The 25,055-nt window shown below is 41.7% G+C and overlaps 1 protein-coding gene across 1 annotated transcript in view; it reads left to right on the forward strand.

The window, feature by feature from the left end:
* VPS13B (vacuolar protein sorting 13 homolog B) overlaps positions 1–25,055 on the forward strand; it is a 953,533-nt gene that overhangs the window by 401,068 nt on the left and 527,410 nt on the right. The window contains exon 19 of the mRNA XM_026663381.1: positions 20,751–20,860. Coding sequence (XP_026519166.1) covers positions 20,751–20,860 — 110 coding nt within the window. The remainder of the gene's footprint in view (positions 1–20,750; positions 20,861–25,055) is intronic.

The following is a 25,055-nucleotide window of genomic DNA, read 5'->3' on the forward strand; positions in this document are numbered from 1 at the left end:
CCCTCCCTCTCTCCCTCCCTCCCTTCTTCCCCTGGTCCGTCAGATACTACTTTCGCGCCTTTTTTTAAGACCAGACGCCATAGCCAGCACTGGGATCATGGAGCCCGCTCAGATCACCGCCGCAATTCTGAGCACTATGAACACCACGCGCATTGTCCTGGAAAACATGCAGAGCCTCCTGGACATGCCAAAGCCAAACCAGGACCAGCTGAGGAGGAGGCGATTGCAGCGCGGCGACGATAGTGATGAGGAAATTGACATGGACCTCTCACAAGGCACAGGCCCCAGCAATGTGGAAATCTTGGTGTTACTGGGGCAGGTTCATGCCGTGGACCGCCGATTCTGGGCCCGGGAAACAAGCACAGAGTGGTGGGACCGCATCGTGTTGCAGGTCTGGGACGATGCCCAGTGGCTGCGAAACTTTCGCATGCGTAAGGGCACTTTCATGGAACTTTGTGACTTGCTTTCCCCTGCCCTGAAGCGCCAGAATACCAGGATGAGAGCAGCCCTCACAGTTGAGAAGCGAGTGGCGATAGCCCTGTGGAAGCTTGCAACGCCAGACAGCTACCGGTCAGTCGGGAATCAATTTGGAGTGGGCAAATCTACTGTGGGGGCTGCTGTGATCCAAGTTGCCAGGGCAATGAGAGACCTGGTGATATCAAGGGTAGTGACTCTGGGAAACGTGCAGACCATAGTGGATGGCTTTGCTGCAATGGGATTCCCAAACTGTGGTGGGGCCATAGACGGAACCCATATCCCTATCTTGGCACCGGCGCACCAAGCCGCCGACTACATAAACCGCAAGGGGTACTTTTCAATGCTGCTGCAAGCCCTTGTGGATCACAAGGGACGTTTCACCGACATCAACGTGGGCTGGCCGGGAAGGGTACATGATGCTCGCGTCTTCAGGCAGTCTCTTCTGTTTCGAAAGCTGGAGGAAGGGACTTTCTTCCCGGACCAGAAAATAACCATTGGGGATGTTGAAATGCCTATCGTGATCCTTGGGGACCCAGCTTACCCCTTAATGCCATGGCTCATGAAGCCGTACACAGGCAGCCTGGACAGTAGTCAGGACCTGTTCAACTACAGGCTGAGCAAGTGCCGAATGGTGGTGGAATGTGCATTTGGCCGTTTAAAAGCGCGCTGGCGCAGCTTACTGACTCGCTCAGACCTTAGCGAAAAGAATCTCCCCATTGTTATTGCTGCTTGCTGTGCGCTCCACAATATATGTGAAAGTAAGGGGGAGACATTTATGGCGGGGTGGGAGGTTGAGGCAAATCGCCTGGCCGCTGATTACGCGCAGCCAGACACCAGGGCGGTTAGAGGAGCACAGCAGGGCGCGGTGCGCATCAGAGAAGCGTTGAAAACCAGTTTTGTGACTGGCCAGGCTACGGAGTGAAACTTCTGTTTGTTGCTCCTTGATGAACCCTCTGCCCCTCCCCCACCACCCTGTTAACTCTACTTCCCTGCAAACCAACCACCCCACCCTCCCCTACTACCCTCCCCCCTTCGAGCACCACTTGCAGAGGCAATAAAGTCATTGTTGCTTCACATTCATGCATTCTTTATTAATTCAGCACACAACTAGGGGGATAATTGGAAAGGTAGCCCGGGATGGGTGGGGGAGGAGGGAAGGAAAAGGACACACTCCAATTTAAAACTTTAAAACTTATTGCTATGGAAATCATCTAGGGTGGAGTGAGTGGGTGGCCGAAGGCCCCCCCACCGTGTTCTTGGGCGTCTGGGTGAGGAGGCAATGGGACTTGGGGAGGAGGGCTGCTGGTTACAGAGGGGCTGTAGCGGCGTTCTCTGCTCCTGCTGCCTTTCCTGCAGCTCAACCATACGCAGGAGCATATCACTTTGATGCTCCAGCAGCCGGAGCATCGACTCTTGCTTTCTGATTACAAGTTGACGCCACCTCTCCTCTTCAGCCCGCGTTTCAGCACGCAACTTCTCCTCTTCAGCCCGCGATTCAGCACGCCACCTCTCCTCTCGCTCATATTGGGCTTTTTTAAAATCAGTTATTGACTGCCTCCACGCATTCAGCTGTGCTCTGTCAGCGTGGGAGGCAGTCTGAAGTTCAGTAAACATTTCGTCACGCGTCCTTCGCTTCCTTCTTCGAATATTCACTAGCCTCTGCGAAGGAGTAAGATTTGCAGCTGGTGGAGAAGGGAGAGGTTGTTAAAAAAGATACATTTTAGAGAACAATGGGTAGACTCTTTCACGTTAGATTTTGCTGTTCACAACATCACACAGCACATGTGCTTTCGTTACAAGGTCGCATTTTTCCTCTTATATTGAGAGTCTCCTGGTTTGGTGTGAGAGATCACTCACGCAGTGCCAGGACACAGATTTCAGCTTGCAGGCAGCCATGGTAAGACATATAGTCTTTGGGCTTTTTTAACCTTCTTAACATGTGGGGATGGTTTCAAACAGTTCTGCCCTCATTTCCCATACCAAGCACCCGTGCCATTTAAAATGGGTTTGCAATGTAAAAGGAGGGGCTGCGATTTCAGGTTTAACATGCAGCACAAACCCAACTAACTCCCCTCCCCCTCACACCCAATTCTCTGGGATGGTCACTTCACCCCTCCCCCCCACCGCGTGGTTAACAGCGGGGAATATTTCTGTTCAGCAGACCAGGAAGGGGCACCTCTGAATGTCCCCTTAATAAAATTGCCCCATTTTAACCAGGTGACCGTGAATGATATCACTCTCCTGAGGATAACAAAGAGCGATAAGGAATGGATGTTGTCTGCATGCCAGCAAACACCGGGACCATACGCTGCCATGCTTTGTTATGCAATGATTCCAGACTACGTGCTACTGGCCTGGCGTGGTAAAGTGTCCTACCATGGCGGACGGGATAAGGCAGCCCTCCCCAGAAACCTTTTGCAAAGGCTTTGGGAGTACATGAAGGAGAGCTTTCTGGAGATGTCCCTGGAGGATTTCCGCTCCATCCCCATACACGTTAACAGACTTTTCCAGTAGCTGTACTGGCCGCGATTGCCAGGGCAAATTAATCATTAATCATTAAACACGCTTGTTTTTAAACCATGTGTAATTTTTGCAAAGGTACACTCACCGGAGGTCCCCTGTGTGCCCTCAGGGTCTTGGGTCAGTTCGGGGGTTACTGTTTCCAGGTCCAGGGTGACAAACATATCCTGGCTGTTGGGGTAACTGGTTTCTCCGCTTCCTTGCTGCTGTGAGCTATCTATGTTCTCTCCATCCTCATCTTCCTCGTCCGCCGAACCCGCTTCCCCGTTTGCAGAGAGGGACTCATAGAACACGCTTGGGCTAGTGGTGGCTGCACGCCCTAGAATGGCATGCAGCTCCGCGTAGTAGCGGAATGTTTGCGGCTCTGCCCCGGACCTTTCGTTTGCGTCTCTGACTTTGTGGTAGGCTTGCCTTAGCTCCTTAATTTTCACACGGCACTGCCGCGCGTCCCTGTTATGGCCTCTGTCCTTCATGGCCTTGGAGATCTTTTCTAATGTTTTGCCGTTTCTTTTACTGTTTCGGAGTTCGGCGAGCACTGCTTCATCTCCCCAGATGGCGATCAGATCCTGTACCTCCCGTTCGGTCCAGGCTGGAGCTCTTCTGCGATCCTGGGACTGGGACTGGGACTCCATCATGGTTACCTGTGCTGATGGGCTCTGCATGGTCACCTGTGCTCTCCACGCTGAGCAAACAGGAAATGAAATTCAAACGTTCGCGGGGCTTTTCCTGTCTACCTGGCCAGTGCATCTGAGATGAGAGTGCTGTCCAGAGCGGTCACAATGAAGCACTGTGGGATAGCTCCCGGAGGCCAGTAATGTCGATTTCCGTCCACACTAACCCAATTCCGACCCCCTAAGGCCGATTTTATCGCTAATCCCCTTGTCGAGGTGGTGTTAGGAAACCGGTTTAAAGGGCCCTTTAAGTCGACAGAAAGGGCTTCGTAGTGTAAACGTGTCCAGGCTTAAGTCGATTTAACGCGGCTAAAGTCGACCTAAACTCGTAGTGTAGACCAGGCCTAAGAGATTTAGCCAATCTGCCACTGCTAAGGCACTGATCAGGTAATGGTGAGTGAAGAGAGAGTGATTATTGCTTGGTTTTGAGAAACCATTAATTCCTTATTTTAGGCTTTCTCACTGGTAAACAGTTGTGATAATTTGTTGTTGTCTAATATTTTAGGGTGAGTGTCCCTGAATTATAATGAATCTTCCAGTAAGATTGCAAACCGTATGACAATAAGATGTCTCTCTCATAAGGCTATTCCAGAACATTAGAGTCACATATCTTAATATCTGATTTTATTTGCCAGATCAAAGGTTATAAAGTTGCAGGTTATAAAGAGGAGAATTTTTCCTCTTCAGCTAAACAGTGCAACAGGAAACAACTTAAAAAAACCCTGGGAACCCAAATATACCCATTGACATGTGCATTGCAGATAGAAATGAATTGTGCATGCTTTGGCTCTGTTGTAGTGTGTGTGCACTGATTTCTTATGTGAGCTGGTTAGAAGTTAGTTTTCTGCCTGTTGCATTGATTAGCTGAAGAACTATATTAGAGAAGCTCTCCTCTTCGCATTTCAGATGTGCAAGAAGAAAGCAATATTTAAGCTTGGGAATCTAAATGTCTTTAAATAAATAAAGGAAGTCATATTTCACTTATTTTAAAAATACATTCTGAAATTTATACTTCACTCTGCCATAAAGATGTAAGCATCAGATTTAAATTAATCATTCAATTTTATGTCCTCCTCATGAACTGTAAGGACATACTTTCATTATTCATCTCTCCATTAATGATTAGATAGCAGTCATTAAACTGTTGGCAAAGATATACCAAAACTGATTTCTCAATTTTGTTCAATATGCCTGAGCAATTTAAACTCATTGATCCAGATCAGGGGTGTCTTTGTGGCTTGGCCCTGTGGCCAGGAGGCCCTATGGCCTTCTGGCTTTTTTGTCAGCCCAAACTCCCTCCTCCCAGGGAATAATTGAAGATTAAAATTCCATAGGCCCAAACACACCTTCCTCCCCCCAGGGAGTGACTGCAGACTACATCCCTGAAGCCCCTTTCTATTGCCAGCTTCCTGGCTTTATCCTAGCCCAGCCTGTTACTTCTCAGCCTGGCTCCATCATCATTCAGGGGATTACTTAGGCCCCCTAATTCCCCTCAGCTGTGTCCTATCTGATTAATTGGCTCCGTCTCAGCTGCATTAACCCCTTTCAGGCTGGTGTGGGGGTGAACACCCCGTCATACCATTTCAGTCTATCATTCACATGTACAAGTATTAGTACACTTCACATGCAAGTAACTGTGCGAAGTTTCACATTGAAAAGAAACTTCTGTCCCCTTAGATAATTTGGCCCCTTCAAGTGTATAGTATCCGAAAGTATTAAACTTCTATTTCTTTGGTACCATGTAACTCAAAAACTGTCAGATTTTTTTTCCAGAGTTTATCAGAAAACATTTGCTCTCAAGCTGAGACCTCATATGCCAAGTTTCAGTTGGAGTGTGCTTGTAAAAAAAAGTTTACGGTGGAACTGCCTGCACAATCTTAACTACACTGTAGTGTCACAAATGTGATACTGTAATGAACTACAGATGGGTGGTTTTTTTCTGCCACCCTGTTAGAATAATAATCCTAGCTCAGAAAATGGTTGATTGATTGGCAAATACATTTATTTGGTATTTATTGCCATTTTGAATTTCTGCAGTATTGCATGATGGGTTAGATGAATTAATTGAGGTTTTCTATTTAGAATAAATGGTATACTTCAAGTTACCTTTCCTTTTCTTCTATTTATGTTTTTCTGTCCCCTGTAGAAAAGGACAGTCTGAAATCCAGTCTGGTCTGTAAGAACTGTTTGCCCCTTAAAATTATTTTCTTATGCCTCAACTGCTCTGGTAATATATATTTTTTATTGAGCACCTAAGAAAGTGTGTGAAATCTTCAGTGTGTTTCCTGTTCCCTCTAGGGAACTATAATGTTTAAGAATAAAAGGAAATATAAGAGTTACAGCTGCATATTGTTCAAATTATTTTTAAGAGAAGGTTCATGAAGCATCTACTGGTAAAGTGATTTTAGGTTTGCATTTTTAAGTTCAGAACCCATTGGTATCCATAGTCACTATGCTACAAACATTCTACTGCTAGAGAAAGAAGGAAATTCGTTCCCTTGATGTACTATTACCATAGGGGGAAGAGAGATCTGTTGCAATTCACTGAGGAATACTACAATAAGAAATCCAAAATAACACTTCAGCAGATGATATGAGGTATTTACAGATACAGAAGCTACACTGTACTAGGCAACTTCCTGGCATTTATCAAAGTGTTGACTGCTCCAATTTTAAGACTGATGAAAAATAATACATGTTGTACAAAATTATCTCAATAAATAATGTAAAAACCCCACCATAGTACAGACTGGCTCATGTCAACTCTTGTTTCTACTGGTAGTACCACTATCTTAGGAAAATTGATGTCATAATAAAGCCGTGAATATATTGCAGTTCACACAAAATGACCCAGCATTCATTTTGTCTAGGTCATTGGTTCCCAACCTTCTCCATATTGTGATCCTATGCTAACAACAGAAATAAGTTTTCTTATAAGTTTCCTCCCATATAGCCATAAATAAAAGAAGATGGGTTGCAACACCTAGGATAAGAACCTGTCATGTAGATAATTAAGCACAGCTAATTGTCTTGTAAATTATGGATTTCTTTTGACAAATAATTAGCAGAATGTCATAAGAAAAGTAGGTCTACATAGTTCTTATAGAGAGAAGTACTATGTTGAGGTGGTCAGATATTAGTTACAGCCATGATATACTAATCTAGATATAATCATGATGTAACAATCTAGAAGTCAAGGGGTTGTATTGCCACATAGCCTTACCATATAATAGTTTATGGTTAACGTAAATAAAAATAATACATTTCCTTTCCTATAGTGAAATTAAATATGTATCCCATTCTTCTTCCTCTAACTTTCTAGTTTTATCCTCTTATTTATTGTCTTGTCCCAGCTGGGAACCATTATATTTATCTTACAGGGTAATATATATATCCTGGGCTGGGTTTGTATTATCGTTTGTATATATATATACACACACACACACATATATATATATATATATATATATATATATATATATAGCTGTTAACGATAATACAAACCCAGGATACTACAGGATACCCAGCCCAGATACTACTATTATTTTCTTCTAATTTTAACTCCTGGTTCTTCACAAGTTTTAGAGACCTCACTGTTACCACTAATGCATTTCACATTATTAGTGTTACATCAACGAATCTCATCTTTAGTATTAAACACCATTTATGGAGATTAATCCATTCTCTGCTTCAGTTCATGTTTCATTATATCAGCATTGATCTCACTGCTCATGCCCAACCTCTTGAGGCTTGTATTATCAAAACAGTATCCTTACTTCTATGCCTTCATTCAATCAGGATTCTCAGCACCATACGGAATCCCTGATTGGGTACTAGGTTTTTGTATTTCCTTACAATCTTTTAAAATCTAGTGAAGTGGCTCCATCTTTCTGAGGAAGAATGCATGGTTTTACTGACATTAGTATTGACAATAATTTTCATTACCTTTTGTATGTGTGTTGGTGAGTGTACTACTCCTGGGGGAATTCTGCGCCACTGCATGTGCACAGAATTCATGTCCCCCACAGATTTCTTTGCTTCCCCACAGAAAAATGACTTTCTGACAGGGAAGCAAAGGTAAGCAAAAGCAGTCACGTGCCACTCCCTAGCTGCGAAGGTACATCGTTTCAGGCACCTGGAGCAGCTGGCAGAGAGGTAAATCACCGCAGAACTCAGGGACACCCCCTACCCTGAGCCAGGATCAGCTGCTAGTCCTGGAGGCAGGAGGGGATGGGACTTCCTCTTCCCCTGCAAGAAGTGTCTGGGGCTGTGTCAGACCCACCCCCAGAAACTTTCCCCAGCTGCGGGGAGCTCAGCATCCTCCCTTGCTTCGTGCCCCCATCACTCCTCAGCTGTGGAGGGAGAGGTCACTGTATGGGGAGCTGCTCCCCTATCTGCCCAACTCCCGTGCATCTGGGCCTTCTATACCCAGACACCACCACCAAGGCTCACCCCGTATACCCGCCCATTCCTGCACCCAGATCACCCCCCAGTGAGCTCCCTGCACTCAAACCCCAACCGTCATGAGCCCCATCCTGAGCCCCCACATCCAGACCCCCATGCTACTGACCCCCAACTAGCTGCACCCAGATCCGCACCCCACCAAGCCCCACTCCCCTGGCACCCAGACCCCCTGCTAAGACCTCCACATCCAGACCCTTCTACTGAGCCCCAACCACTTTCACTTGGAAGCTGCTGCAGAGTCCCATTGCCCCTGCACCTGGAACCCCCCCAACAATCCTCTGTGCATCCAAATCCCCCACACCTAGACTCTCCGCTGGGATGCTTACACCCAGATTGTCCCACACCTGGTTCTCCCCACACTGAGCCCCTCCACACTTGGATCCTACCTGGTTGAGCCTGCCTGCCCGCCCCACACCTGGTGCACCTGGCGCAGGGCAGCAAAGCCCCAGGGTGTTTCTGGGGCAGGGTCAGACCTTGTGCTGTGTCAAGGTCGGGTTCAGCCTTACCACTGAGTCTGTGTCCCAGGGATGGGGGTTGGGGAGTTTCCAGTGGCTTGTGCTCCCCACTGCTATGCTGGAGCCTCTGCATTTATTTATTGACAAATGAAACTTGCAGAATTTTAAAATATTGTGCACAGAATTTTTAATATTTTGGCACAGAATGCCCTCAGGAGTAGTGTGCAGTCTTTGACCATTTGGGAAGGTCAAGCATATTTTGCCTGCAGGAGTACAAGAAAACCTGAGAACCCATTATGGACAAGCTGAATCCTACCCCCCCATTACAACTACCGGAACTTCCATTCATGGAATCAGAATTTCTTCATTTGCTTTGTTTTAGATGAGAATATCATCCAGAACTAATAAAGTACTCTTTGGTTCAAAGTAGCTCAGATCCTTATTAGGCAGAGATTGATAGGGCTGGGATTGGGTTTCCATTTTGCAGTTCCTGAGTAATGAGAAAAATGGGAACTCCAGTTTGTCATGCTCCTTCCATTTCCAGTCTTGGCCTCTTTAATAAGGTAGTAGTGTATGCTGCCTTCCTAAACTTCTTGTCCCCTAAGAGTCCCCCAATAAACACTATATGGTCTCTCTTCACTTGGGAAGACACCAGCGTTCAGTAATTTGGCACAGCCCCAATCACTGGAACCTCTCCTTTTACAAATGAGACTAGACGCCCTCATGGACTAGAAGAGGGCCACAGTGTTTTGATCCTCTTCTTTAAGAGGGTTCAAAAGGTCTTAAGTCTGGTTAAATAAATAAAACCTGAAAACACGATTCCTGACCCCATGAACACAATTCCATGCTTTGACCCAGAAAGAATTGAACAACTGGAAATTATCCTTGCCCTACAAGAGAAATTAACTACAACAATCTCTCTTTTTAAACAGATTTTGTAATTCTCTTCTTTCCCCAGAAATAAACAAACTGGAAGGTCTCCTTTTTGTCATACAAGGGAAAGCAGACCAAACTAGTCTTTTTAAACAATCTCAAAACTCAGGCACTGTCTGGCAGCTTGGCTGTTGATCCAATCACAGCAGCACTAGTATCTTCCTTTTAATTGAGTTTCAGACTCTAATGAGCCCCAGTTATTTCTGAACTGAGCCAATGTTTGCCTCCCCATCCTTGTGCTGGCCAGCTGGCTAGGTCCATGACCATCCTGGACACATGAGCAGTTCATCACAAGGGCCTGTTCCAACAATCTAAGACTCTTAGATCACTTGTTGAATCCTATGAGTCCAAGGATGAATGGGCGTGCTCAGATAGAAGCTATTCAGATCTATTTATGAGATATTTTGGTAATGGATCCAAAGTTCTGAGGTTCTTTGTGTATGCAGAAAGTGCCCATAGGACCAGCATTGGCAGTAAAGAGGTCTATCATTTATTTCTTTGATGGGACAAAGCCTGTTAAGAAATTCTCAAGATGGTTTATAGCTTTTGGTGGAAAGATAAAGGCCTGTCCATTTAAGTCCAGAGGTGATTTAAATGGATAGCCTGTCTGAATACTTAATTCTATATGCCCACTGAAATTCCTACACCAGAAGTACTTAACACTCTTTCTACTGCGGAAAGGAGGGGTTACCAGTTTATGCAGCATCTACTTGTCATATATCAGTTGTGCAGATCCTCAAAGCTCCTACACAGGGCTTGATTAATATCTTTATGTAATATTATTCTCTTGCTACTTAGCCCAGATTAGATTGGATTCTCCATTTAAGGAGAGCTGTGTTTCATTCATTTTTGAATTAACTGTACTCTTGAGTCTTCTTTCAGAGAGTTGTCACTATATTTAGTCTCTCTCAATGGGTACCTGCAGAGGCAGTGTCCTGAAGGATAAAATGAAGTCATTTAGCAAAGTAACTTGCCTTACTATTCAAATACAAGTCTTATTCTTCTTTGTAGTACTACTGTGACATTGATTGCTCACAGTTGGTGGTATAGTATTGTACATATACAGTCAGGCCATGATACACTGAGTTAGCTATTATAGGGGAAGTGACAGTGACACCTATATTTAAGTTGCCTATCACTTTCCATTATATAAAAAAAGTTATTTTTAAGAGTTCTGAGATTTCAGTGGTTTTCAGCAAGACATTGAAATTTGGCATGGTAATCATCTTGGGTCACGGGTGTGGTTTTTGCTGACACCCTGAAAATTCATTCAGATTTGGTCAAGTTATAAACTGATGAAAATCTGCTAAATATGAGGCTGCATATCACGTTCCTTCATTTTTGCAACATCAAATATAAATAATAGAAAGGTTATAGCTAAATATATGTGTCTAAAACATGAATGTGGGCATTAGAAAGGTTCATAATAGCTTATAAAGAAATGATCCTTATGTTAAGAGCTACAATTTAGGGGAGGGAGGGCTGTTCTGCTCAGCAGGGTAATAATAGCCATCTGTTACCATGTTTTCACAGAGACAAATCAGTAATAACCAAAAAGAGAGCTGACACATATCATGCATGCTGCAGCTGCCCATACATTTGCTAGTCATACTGAATAAGTGGTGTTTCTTCTTTAGCCAACTTCCCAACCCCACATCCCTGTACCCTCAGAAGTCAATGTACATAGTTTTGTTCAAATGGAATAGAAAAACTAGGAAGCAGTTACTGAAAAAATACTAAAATACTTTGTATTTCAAAATTGTATACCATACATGTTTAATATTAACATTTTAGCAATTTTTGGTGAAAACTGGTTATATTTCAGTTTGTCATATATGCAATAAACTGCATTTGTTTCTAAAATAAGATCCAAATTTTACCCTGTAATGAAGGTATGGGTCTTAACTGACTTAGCTCCAATGTTAACATCAGAAGGCAGAACTAGGCCCTGAGTTTTTACATGAATGATGAGAGCATGATGAAAACTATTCTTAATAGCTTGATTGCGTATTCTTCACTTTGGGGTCTGATTCTGATCACGCTCCTTTTTTTTTTTTTTTTTTTTTTTTTTTTTAACAGCAGTGTAACTCCTTTCACTTCAGTGAAGTTGCACCTGATTTAAAGCAATAAGCAGCAGAACCTTCTGTGTTTAGCCAATGTGTTGAATGAATTTGTGTATTTTGATGTTGTATCTTCTTTAATTTCATCCCTTGTGGTTTGCATATGTTCAAATGCATATATTGATGGCCATACATACTTTGATTTTCACGAACCCCTAAAATTGTTTGTTAGAACATGTGCTTGAAATTTATGCCACTACAATGTATATATTTTTATGCAAAACAAGTCAAAACATTACATTTATATTATTTGCATATTGTTTTTACTACTACATACAATAGATACTTAATTACAGTACATAACATACAAGTATTGACCATTAAACTATGAAATATTTCCTAAGACCAAAAGCTGTTACTTGGAAGGCAAATAGCATTAAAACATAATTAAATATTTAGGATTCTTTGTGTGTGTTTGTGGGAACATGTGCATATGAGTGATCTGTGGAGAAACTGTATTTTAAAATGCCTGAGTTGAAGGGAAAAGCTGGTTTTAACCTTTTTACTGGGGAAAATACTGTGGTTGTTACAAAAAGTATTTGAGTATTGGCCTAAATAACTAACCTTTTCAATTGTACTTGTGAGTTTTAAAACAAAAAGAAAACTTTACTAAAATAACCATGGAACTCTAACAAATGTGTGTTCATTTTTCTTCAAGTTTCTGTGCACTGTCTGTGACATAGCTTTCCCTAGTGAATATTTTTGCCTTTAGGTAGCCTGGGTAATGTTAAATAAAGGTTTATGGTTTTTGTTTATTATTCTATAGGATTTTCAAACAATAGGAGAGAGTTGAGACAAAATATATTTGACACTTTGACTGCTAACATTTCAGCATTACATAGAAATGAAGTTTATAACAGTCAAATTGGGCCCGATCCTACTCCCATTGAAGTCAATTAGGGTTTTGTCAATGATTTTGATGGGATCATGACTTGCCCACATTGGTCTTCCCACTCTCCTTAGGAACTAAGTACTCTTTCTGCCAAAACCCAGCCCATTTGGTTGTGTTTTTTCTCTGAGATAAAGTAACGTGTAAAATATTTGTCTTCAAGATATTAGTGTCTGTAATTAGATCTTTTTAAAAAGCCACTCAAATAAGCCTTAAATAGTGAGACTTGCAGACAGATATCTCAATGGGTAGACGATAAAAAGTTGTTGACTTACTGTAGCTGCCATAATGCAAAATATAAGTGTTCATAGTCACTTAAACTTTAATGTGGATTGATATGTCTGCTCTCCCTGTCTGGTTCAGTGATTCCAGATAAAAAGCAGGACACTTTGTCCCTCAGATAAGTTGATATTTTACAAGGCAATCTTACTGGCTTGTCATATATGTTATAAAACTGACAAAAAGTGTGCATGTTTAATTTTTATGCTGTGTAACTTCAGTCTCTAACCCCTGCTTCAGCTCTCATTCTTCACTTTAGGATGTAACTGAAAATGATTGTGGTGCCCTGGGATAGCTAATTGGTAAAGCCTGTTCGGAATGTGGCTAAGTGAGCCATTTTGGCAGTAAGCAGAGTAGCAAAGCACACTTTTTCCCTTACTTGTCTCTCAGGCTAAAATTAAACAAAGTTAGATATTTTCAATTTTAGTGATTTACAGTGGATCTGTTCTGAGTCAAGCCATCATAAAGAGCTAATTGCCTGCACACTCTTGTACAAAAGAACTCTTTATTTGTGTATAATATGTAGATCTGTGTCTAGTACAGTATATTGGGGTTTGAATAATCTGATGATGATAAATGAAAAACAAGACTTTTTTTCATTCCCCTTCCCCTTTGAAATAATTGGATATTAAATTTATGATGCTAAGTTAACCTGCATCAGCACCTGTTTAGCATTCATGGACTCCAAGACACCTCAAAGTCATGAGGTCATTGCTGGAATAATTTATGATGCAGTTTACGTAGCATGCTGGTGTAATGTTTTCTTAAGCTACTTAGTTACTAAAAAATAAACAAAACTTGTCAGAATTAATTTTCATTACAGAACATTTTCATTTGTTTTGTCATCCCTCCCTCAACAAAAATCCCAAATTTATTGTAACTAAAAAAGGTGTTGCTGTTTTTTTTTTGTAAAGGTGCTACTATTCTTTTTCCCAGAAAAATATTTAAAATCTTGAGATAAAGAGTTTCATTTCTGAAGTTTTGCATTGAGAACAATTTAAATATTCATATTTTTAATTGAAAGGAGATTTCAGGAAGTGTTCCAACAGTAGAGTGTTCTTGCTTTTCTTCCAGAGATTAAATATGTTGAGCACCATCTCTATCAGTCCTGTTCACAAAGTCTCAAGACTGCTTCTTATCCCAGATCATCCACAAAATTAGCTATATCACTGCTGTCATGTGCTCGCTGTTGAGTTAGAATAATAATTCCATTCACAATTGGAATACTCCTGTCCATTTTAAGCAATGGACTCATTTTGACAAAAAGATGGGAGGGTCACAGACACTCAGAGTACCAGGAGCCCTCCCCTTCCAAGAAGACGCCTGCAACAGAAGTCCACTTTTACACCTCCACAACCCAGGCTCCGCACACCTCTCCTCCCCAAACAATTTGCTTCCTCAAATCTCCAATCTTTCCTCCCAGAGCACTCCTTCTCCACCAATCATCCCTCTTTCACTCTCCACCCACCAAACCCCTTCATTAGCCTATACTCTCCTTCTCTCTCACCAAATTTCTCCTCTCTCCCACCAAACACCTTTTCTCCTCCATCTGCTCCAATTCCCCACAAATCTGTTATCCCAAGCCTACCCCAAGCCTGTCTCCCTCCCTGCCACCACTTACCTCCCAAGAGGTTCCTCCCATAAGCCACAGCCCCCTCTCCCACGGTTGTGCCCTCCCCCAAACTCTTCTCTGACACCAGTGCCATCCCCCAGAAATGTGACCGACCCCCTCTCCCATATCTGATCCTGCCTCTTGGGTAGGATCAGAAGGAATGACGAAGAGGGGCTAGAGTTGATGCTTCTGGGCAAAGGGGATGATGGCTGAGTCGCACTGCCTACCAAGCTTGGGCACTCTCTGCTCTGTACTTAGAGCTGGAGGTGATGGCGGCGGGGGGGGGAGGGGGCGCAGGTTGGGTTGGAAGGAAACAGAGAGAGTTGCCTGCCTGCCTATCAGGGAGACAGAGTTGGTTCCTAGAGACAGGAGATTGCAACTTCTGATGCCTCCTCCCTGCTCACTCAAGCTGAAAAACTCATTAGCTAGCTTATCCATGGGGGGGATTGAGTTCTGAGTGCAGCTGTACTAGGTAACCTCAGACTACAGTTGAACCTCAGAGTTACGAATACCTCCAGAATGGAGGTTGTTCATAACTCTGAAATGTTTGTAACTCTGAACAAAACATTATAGTTCTTTCAAAAGTTTACAACTGAACATTGACTTAACACAGCTTTGAAACTTTACTGTGCAAAAGAAAAATGCTACTTTCCCTTTATTTTTTTAGTTGTTGTTTAACACAGTACTGTACTGTATTTGCCTTTTTATTTTTTGGTCTCTGCTACTGCCTGATTGTGTACTTCCAGTTCCAAATGAGGCGTGTGGTTGCCTGGTCAGTTCGTAACTCTGGTCTTTATAACTATGAGGTTCTATTGTACTCTCTCCTCTCCTCTTTGTGCCTGGCCCCCTCCGTCTGTCTTCTTCCTCCTCCGGGTTGGGGCTGAAAGTTGCGGGAAGAAACAAATTGTTTTTCACTCAAGCTGAAAATTTTGTTTGTTTTTTTGGGGGGGGGGGGAGATGTACCCCCATAGCTCCCTAAAATGTACACCATGACTGTAAGGGTCTGTTCCTTCATATTTTCAAAGACTGCATAACAATTGTTATCAAGATTTATATTTTGTACTGGTTAACTAGAAAGGGGTATGAGATAAATATATGTGAATTGGGCTTTGAAAATAAAACACAGTATGTCAGTAAGACCAGTTCTTCATTGAAACCTGAATTTAATTCACAGAGGGAGTGAAAAAAGTTCAAACCACTCTTAATGAAATTCAGAAAACTTTAGTGCTTTTTCCTGAAAAAGATAAAATAGTCATTAAAGAATCTTTAATTAAATATAAAACCTGCCTCAAAAGAATCTGTTTATGTCCTGATCCTGATGCCAGTGGAGTCAATGAGAGACTTCTATGGCAGTTGGGTCAGCCCTTAATTTTTGGCATGATAGCTACATTTAAAATTAGCTGATTAAGTAGAATCCTTTTGTGCTTGGATTTCTTGGGAGAGGCCCCATAAAAAGTATTTGTCTATATTACATGTACATGTAGAATCTAAGGCCATCTCTACACTTACTGGGGATTGACGCTGCTGGGATCAATGTAGCCGGGGTCGATTTACAGGGTCTAGTGAAGACCCGCTAAATTGACTGCAGAGCACTCTCTGGTTGACTCCCAGTATTCCATCAGAACTAGAACATATATCCATTTGGTTAATTTAAGATTAACGTAAGTCGATGGAAAAGTGTCTCCCGTCGACACAGCATGGTGTAGATGCCGCAGTAAGTCGACCTAAGCTACATCGTCTTCAGCTATGTTATTCACGTAGCTGGAGTAGCATAACTTAGGTCGACTTATCATGGTAGTGTAAGCATGGCCTAAGCAAAAAATGCTGAAGTAAAGTTTAGTAAGTGGTTAGTAGCAAGCCGAACTTACCTGCCACTCAAACTAAAAGTCAAAATAATTTAATTATTTATCTGGCTACTTGAACTGTTTTTCTCAGGCTTAAGGGATGAACAACTAAAGAGGTTTGAGAAACTAAACTACAGTGTCCTCCTCCACCTCACCTTTGAGCTTATGGAGCCATCATAGCAGCTCCATAGTTAAGGTTGACAGTCAAAATCATGCTTTAACTTGAAATGATTTCCAACCTCCTAACAGTTTGAGCTCAGTTCATTTTTTGCAGTACTAAATCATGTTACCTGCTAACACTATTTTTGTTGTTGTTTTGGGGGAGTTTGTTATAAAAAAAATTCCACTAATTTTTGCCCCTAGGCTGACTCCTCCCCAAATCCTGCCCCCCCCGGGGAAGTTTGTCCAATTCATATTTTTTATTTGACACATATAATGAATCTATCATTAAGGCTAGCTAACATCAGACAATATCTTTTAAAGATGCAGGACTCCCTCATAATTTTGGCGCCTAAAATGTTGATAAATGCTAATTATTGTAATGTGCTCCATACCGACCTTCAAGCATTTTCAGTTTCCAGTCTCCAATCTGCTGAAGATCCTGCTGCAAGGCTTATTTATCGTTGGTCGCATTGTACACATGTTACTCTTTTATTTTATGTCCTACCACTGGCTTCTCCTTAAATTGAAGATTTATTTTTAAGGTTTATTACTGACATTTAAAACTATCAGATCACAAAGCCTCTTCTAGCTACAGGAGTTCCTCTGTGTGTGTTCCAGCTCAGAGCCTGTGCTATACTGATGATTTATCTTTGTGTATTTTTTGACTGTCTTTTGCACATTGTACTCCTCAAGTCTTCCTCACTTAACCCCACTTTGATAGTATTTCCTGCCTTAAAAAATTCAACAGGTTTGCTCACTTTTTATGTAAAATAAATTCAAAATTTAATATTTTAGCTTTTTTAAAATTTTTGTGAAGTATCTTATATCACTGAATGGTATATTTTTGCTGTCTGTGTCTAAAGTGTGTTGATATAAATGAAAGGATTGTATAAATTAAATTTAAAATACTGTTCCATCTACTTATGAAATATCATATACGTTATTTGGAGAAATCACTCTTTTTGTTCTCCTTGAACAGTATTACTACTAAAAATATCTGGATTTTGTTGCTTCATCTTCCAATAATCAGCTGCTTTTTATGAACTGAATTTCATTTTTCATTGCAAAATTTCAAATCAGATACGTTGGTCTTCATCATTTCTTTGCATTACATTTATCCATTTGGTTTAAAATTGTGCACCTTTGCAGTTAAATAGCTATAGTAATATAAATGCATATAAATACATATAAATAAATAACATTCTAGTCCTGAATGCAGAATACTCGCTGCATTAACTCGTGTTAGTGTAACTTAAAAAAAAAAATTTTTAGTGTCCATGAAAATGCTCCATTGTCTGTATTTGAAGAACTTTAGATACAGAATAATTCCAATACATATGCAACAGCAGTTCACACTCCTCCACCCATACTGCTAATGCATCTTCTCCAGGACTTGAAAGTTCCACCTTCGGGGCAGAGAGGATAGTACACTCAATATGTCCATTTAATCCATAGTTCTCTACCTAGACTGAAGTACTGCCAACCCCAAGCATACAAGAATCGTGAGTCAGGCCCCAAATAATCATTAAATTGATTTGAAAATAATTAACTATTAAAATAATACATTTGGGTATCTTTTTATTTGCCGTCTGGTTTTTGAGCTTTAAGAGTCCCCTTCCAAGCTTTTCTCCATAACTGAGGGCAAGAAACTCTTATAAAAATATAACTGAAATTATTTTATAACCCCAGAAACTGGTGTTTTAAGAAAAGCACCAAATATTGTGAGGCTCGTGATAAAATCGTGAGGATTTGCAACAGTTTAGACTGCTGACAATGGTAGTGTTTAAAAATGTATTTTAAGAAAAGAAAATGTATCCAAAATTTGATTGTAAAGCAAAAATGCAGTCTTAATACTGCAAGGATAAAGAATGTCATATTACATAAGCAGATGCTAACTGTAATTGATACAAGAGACAGGTGCCCTGGTCTTGGAATTGGACAACTTGTGTGTGAAGTTGGATTTCAGTGGGATTCAGGCACCTACCTCCCATAGGTTGAAAATCCCATCTTAAGCCTTACTAATCATCACTTAAGACACCATAGTTAATCATAGTTGCTAAATGATTACATTTGTGGGAATTAAAATAAATTCGTACTACATTGCTTATACTGAGGAAAATAAATGAAACTTTATCAAGAACCTATTCAAATGTTAAACATAAATTTTGAATGGTTATAAAAGAGATGGGAGTGCAAATTAATATTAATGTTTAGAACATAACATTTTGAATACAATTTTTTCAGAACCAACGCATGGTTCGATTGTTTCCTTTTCATGGTTGTTCAGTTTTCTCTTTTCTCCGTTCTAACTTTTTTCTTATTTTTTTTTTTTTTAATCTTCTGGTCAGTCTTGTAGGAGAGCCTTTTGTGTGTATGTCTCCCTCTCTAGTGTTTTGCCTTGTAATCTCTAGTGGGTCAGTTAGGGTATCTGACAACATCCATCCAAATAATGTTTTGCCCAGGACAGAGAGATAATTGAAGTCTGCTTTGGGCAGAGCACCAGCTGGAAGAATGCTCCAAGGCATCCCCCTCTGGCTCACTATAGAGAAAGTTGACCCCACCGACCGATTACAAGTGTTTTCTTTTTGGGGGGAAGAATGGGTTACATTATTTTCTTTGGGCCTGGGGCTACAAGGCTCAATTCTTGCATAGTGTTTCTGTTGGCTGAGAAAAGAGTCTAGGGAGAGAAGTTGTGAGCTTTGGGTTACATTCACAATTTTTGTGTGAAAACAGCTGTGTTTGCAGCACACACACACACACACAAAAACTACAAAAGCAAAACCAAGAAATTTTTTGCATTTTCTCCATTTTGTTTTCTGCTTCCTTTTCCCCACACCATTTGCAAAGCTGCCAAGTTTCTCAGTTTTGTGATATGATGAATAGGGGTTTATATGATATACACAGTTCTGTTGTCTTGTGATTTCCACAATCCACTAATCTTCACGATAAGTCTCCTGGACATTTGGGTTTGTTCTTTCTCCAACTGTTTTACCGCTCTGACTGTGAGAGAAACACAGAAGCCTCAGCAATTGCTGGGAACAAAGGAGTGGTTATGAATTGTCAGACTGATCACTTGCTGGAAGCAAAAGGGATGTGATTACAATTGAGAGGCCCCCATAAGTTGGGTGTTCCTGCTGGCAGTAAGAATGGTGGTCAGTTGCATTGGCCTTTGTGATACACTTCATCTTCCATGAGATCTTTGCAGTCTCCACTGTAAATGAAGTGAGCTGTAACTGTGTGTCTGGAGTCCCTTCAACTTTTGAGGTTCACTGTTTGGGTTCATTTTAAATTTTCATGCAATCTAGTGCATGGGTGATGGAGTAAGGCCTTTCCTTCTCAATAAGGACAATTAGCAGAAATACAGATCCTAGTCAGACCTGGGAAGTCAGAGGTGAACAGAATTATTTCTTCAGGTTCTCCCACTCCCCACCCCCAATTTAGGGCAAGCCTCGTGAAATGTAGGTGCTTAGAGGGGTTGATTGGCAGATTTTAAGAATCATGAAAGCCAAAGACAGTTGTGAAAGACTTCACCTAAAGGCTGTGAATAGTTTATGGAATCATTGACAATCAGAAATTAACAGCAATCTTATGTAATGTCAAGAGGGCTTTTGTGAGAAGAGGTTAACATTGTGCAGAACTATTAGGTTGGACATTAGGAAAAAATTCCTAACTGTCAGGGTGGTTAAACACTGGAATAAATTGTCTAGGGAGGTTGTGGAATTTCCATCTCTGGAGATATTTAAGAGTAGGTTAGATAAATGTCTATCAGGGATGGTCTAGACAGTATTTGGTCCTGCCATGAGGGCAGGGGACTGGACTCGATGACCTCTCGAGGTCCCTTCCAGCCCTTGAATCTATGAATCTATGAATTTTATTTCTTCTGTAAGATTCCTTGATTCTCCATTCTTCTTCCACCTTTGCCAACTTTCTTTTTCCACTTCTCTTTATAAAGATATAGGGTCATATTTTGTGTTTAGAAATGTTTATCACTTTCAAAATTGCCATTTTACAAAAGCATTTATTTAAAATAAAGCAATATTGTATTATGATATACCATCAACAAAATAAAAAAATCCCATCCTAATCAAAAGAGGCATGTGACAAATTTACAGTACATACAGTGTTCACAATTAAAAAGTTAAATCCATTTTAAAATACTCTTATCAGTTTATGTGGTACTTAGTGTTAAAATTGAGACTATCTCTAAAACTGGAGTGAACTTTCTTTTTCAAAAAGGATTTGTATCTACTAAAGAAAATATATATTTGTATGTGTGTTTATATAGTTTATCTTTTTAATTTCATTTTCTCTTTATGCTATCTAGGTGCAGTACTTTTGGCCAGTGTGCAGGGATTAGCAGTCAATATTGATCCTGTCTTGTATACTTGGCTTATGTACCAACCTCAGAAACGAAGTAGTAGACACATCCAACAGGTAGGAATTTCTTGAGAAATCAGTTATTTGTGTATATAAAAATAACATTTTCCTATACCACATTCTCTCATTTAATGTGAAAATTTTATGTTATATTACTCCAGACTACATTTATTATAAAGGACACTGTCACAACCTGTCCCTGTCCCGCACTCTGTTTTGATTGGATCCAACCTCTGAATCCCGTACGCTTCAAGCCCCTGGGTCTAGATAGTGGCTGATCAGTAATCTGGGGGCATGTATACACAGCAGTTAGGAGGTGTAATTCCCAGTGTGAGTACACGTACATGAGCTCGCTCTGCTCAAGCTAGTGCACTAAAAATAGCAGTGTGGCACAGGTGACAGCTCGGATTAGCTACCTGAGTGCAATCCTGCCCAACCCCCTTGGTGGTAGGTACCCAGGTCCCTAGCCCAAAGCTGCAGCACATGCCTTGGGCCACATTGCTGTTTTCAGAATGCTAGCTCTCCCAGCTGCTGTGTAGACATACCTTGGGTATCTCATGTGCACTCCAAGGTGCAGACCCCCCCATCAGATACCCTTCTTAGGTGCTGGGATCCTACAATCCAGCCACAAAGATCCCAGAACCAGTGCCACAGCCCTCCCAAGACACCAGTTGCTTAGACACACTCCCCACAGAGTCTACCTAGCTGTGGGAACTCGGGTATCTTAGTTACACCCTTCAGGGGCAATGTGGCAGTAAAGCAAGGCAGCACAGGCTTGTCACAGGAATATCTTGTCTCACACGCTTTACTCTTAAAAAGCACAAGAGAATTACAGATTTATGGAAAATAACAACCTTCTGAACACAAATTCCCTCAGTCTGACCTTTCCACCCAGTGAGCCATGGTCTGAGACCTTAGGCCACGCAGCCCTTCTGGCCTTCTCAGCCTGGCCATCTTGGTCTCTCTGACTTATAGAAGCAGTTCTCTGACTGTCTCCTCAGTTTGCTGGGGGTGGGAGCAGGTTCAGGCTCCATGGCTCCCCATCGGTTGGCTTCTCTGTAGGAAAGCATTGAAAGTCAATGGACCTGCTCACAGAAAACCCATTATTTTGGTAGGAAACAGTCATTCACTGTTGATCCCCCTTGATTGTTCTGTCACAGCTGCTCAGACAGTTTGTCTACTAGGCATCAAGCCTCTGCTTGTACATGTGCATTCCATTCTTGGTGTGTGAGTGCTGCACGCACAGTCATCAGAAAAAATTCCCTCAGTGGTATCCATCAGGGCAGCTTGAGTGCTCTCTGCTGTCGCCCACTACTGCATGCTGATATAAAAGGTCCAGCTGCCCCAGATTCCGCTCATTTCCTTCTTACCATCCATGATGGCCGTTGGACTTGCTTGGCTTGTTGTAAATTTAATGTAAATAGTTTTCTAGTTGATCAGTACTTAGTTAGTAGTATAGCCTTAAACTGTATAAGGCTCCTGGGACATAAAGTCTTGTGCACATACCAGATTATATCTCAGGGTTCTTCAGAGTTGGCTGGCCTCCATTTATTCACCAAGTTGTCACCATCTGAACTCTCTGCTGAATGTGCTCTCTAGCATACTGACATCTCTAGATTGGTGGACAGACTTGGTCAATGTATGTGCAGGTATTCCCTTGGACTGCTCTCAACCTTTGCTAACATTGGTGATGGATGTGGCTGCCTGGGAGTGGGGCTTATCTGGGTCCCCTTACAAGCTCAGGGTTTATGGTCCTCATGGGCTCCTCATGTCTCTACATATCAATGTCAGGGAGGTAAGGGCTGTCTGCCTAGCCTCTCAGGCTTTCCTATCTCAGGTCAAGGGAAAAAGCCTGTTTGTCCTCACAGACAACACAGCAGCAATGTTTTCCCCCAACGGGCAGGGAGGAACCCTCTGTTTTCCACTTTGTCAAGAGCCAGTTCACCTATAGAACTTTTGCATTGCCAATTCAATCAATCTCAAAGCCTCTTACATTGCAGGATTGCAGAATGAGCTTGCAGACCTAAGCAGATCGTTTGAGTCACTACAAATGGTCTCTCTGCCTGGATGTCAGGTGCATTTTCCAGCAGTGTTCACAACCAAGGCCAAAATGAAAAGCCATCAGTTTTGTTTCCTACAAGGTTGCAGTCCCGGTTCCATCATGGACACTTGCTTACTGTCTTGGCTGAACAAGCTGTGCTACACTTTTCCTTAATTCCACTTCTACAACGAGTGTTGCAAAAGATCAAACGAGACCATGCCCAGGTTATAGTAATAGTCCCCGGGTGGTCCTGGCAGCACTGGTTCTCCACTCTCCTGGATCTGTTGGTAGAGGCTCCAATTTCACTTCCTTTGGACCCAGACATAATTTTGCAGGACCTTGTCAGGTGCTCCAACGGAACCTGCAGGTACTTCATTTAACAGCCTGGAGGATCTATGGCTAAATCAAAAAGAGGAGTCTTGTTTGGAGCAAGTTTGCAATGTCTTATTAAATAGTAGAAAGCCGTTCACCAAGACTATTTACATTTTGAAGTGGAAGCATTTTTCCATCTGGTCTTGTCAATTTGGGGTTTCACCAATCCAGTCCTCTATCCAGGACTATTTATTACACCTAAAACATTCATGGTTGGTGATTAGTTCTGTCAATGTTAACCTAGCAGCAATATCAACTTTCCATCCTTACTTGGACAGCCATTCTAAATTTGCTAATGATACGACAAGCAGATTATTGAAAAGCCTGGAAAGGTTGTACCCTCAGAGAAGGGAATCTATTCCTCCATGAGTCTTGAACTTAGTTTGAGCCGTTAGCAAGGTGCTCTTTGCCACACCTATCATTGAACGTGGCTTTTTTTAGTAGGCATCACTTTGCCAGGAGTATGGCTGAGCTACGTGCTCTGATGTCTGAACTGCCTTATAAAATTTTCTTTAAGGACAAAGTATATTTGCTCATCCAAGATTTCTCTCTAAAGTGGTATCTAACTTTCCTATTAACAAGTCCATTTACTTACTTATGTTTTACCCCAAACCACACACCAATAGAGAGGCGCAACCCCTGCACACCCTAGATGTTAGAAGGACTTTGACGTTCTACATAAATAGTACTAAACAGTTCCAGTTTTCAACCCAACTATTTGGGGCCATCACAGACAGGATGCAGGGTCTGCCAGTCTCTTCACAGACAGTTTAATTGTGGACAGCATCCTGTATTCATGTATGCTGTGATCTGGCTGGCATTTCCCCAACAAGCAAAGTAACTGCTCATTCCACAAGATCTCAAGCAGTCTTGGTGGCATTTCTTGCACAAGTCCCCATCCAGGACACTTGTAGAGCAGCAACCTGGTCTTCAGTCCACACCTTCGCATCCCATTATGCCAACACTCAGCACTCAAGAGACAATGCTAAATTAGGATGAGTTGTCCTCCAGTCTGTGTTACAGAGATTCCAAATCCTTCACCTTCTTTATGGCTTATGAGTCACCAAGAGTTGAATGCTCATGTGCAATCACTTGAAGAATAAAAAATGGTTACTAAACTTCTGTAATTGTTCTTTAAGATGTGTTGCACACTTCCATACTATGATCCATCCTCCTGCCCCTCTGCATTGAAGTTGTCTGGCAAGAAGGAATTGAGGGTGCTGGGCAGCTGGACCCTTTATATTGAAACACAGTGGCACATGACAGCCGAGGGAACTCAGGCTGCTCTGGCGGGTTTTTCTGAGGGAAAATTTTCTAACGACTGTGTGCGGAGCATGTGCACACGAGTGGAATGGATATGTGCAACACATCTTGAAGATCAGTTACGGAAGATTAGTACAATTTTTTAGTATTATAAATGGCAGGGCATTCATGGCATTCATAATTTGACACACTGTCACAGCTCCGATACGTGATCTGTAATTACGTGTGTTCTACATGTGTATTTGTATGTTAAATACATAGAAGAGATACAGGGAACCAATGTGTTTGTGTCCATCTGACAAGATATTCTCTGTGAAGGATTCTTAACTATAGCATTTGATTCCCCTTTAGTCTGGCAAAGCTTGAATTTACAGGCTTGTAGGATATGTTGCAAGGCCCATCTTTTTTTGGAGCCTTCTCTAGCAGCGTGCTGGATTGTTGGGCACTTTTGTTAACATGTTGATATAGTATGTCCTCAAGTTTTTGTGTCCTTTGAGTTATGCTATTTTGTACAGTAATATTGGGTTCCACAATCAATGTATCTATCTTTTTTATTTTAAGTTTTGTATAAAATCC

This window comes from Terrapene carolina, unplaced genomic scaffold (assembly GCF_002925995.2).
Source record: "Terrapene carolina triunguis isolate 2854851 unplaced genomic scaffold, T_m_triunguis-2.0 Scaffold58, whole genome shotgun sequence".
Lineage (NCBI taxonomy): Eukaryota > Metazoa > Chordata > Testudines > Emydidae > Terrapene > Terrapene triunguis.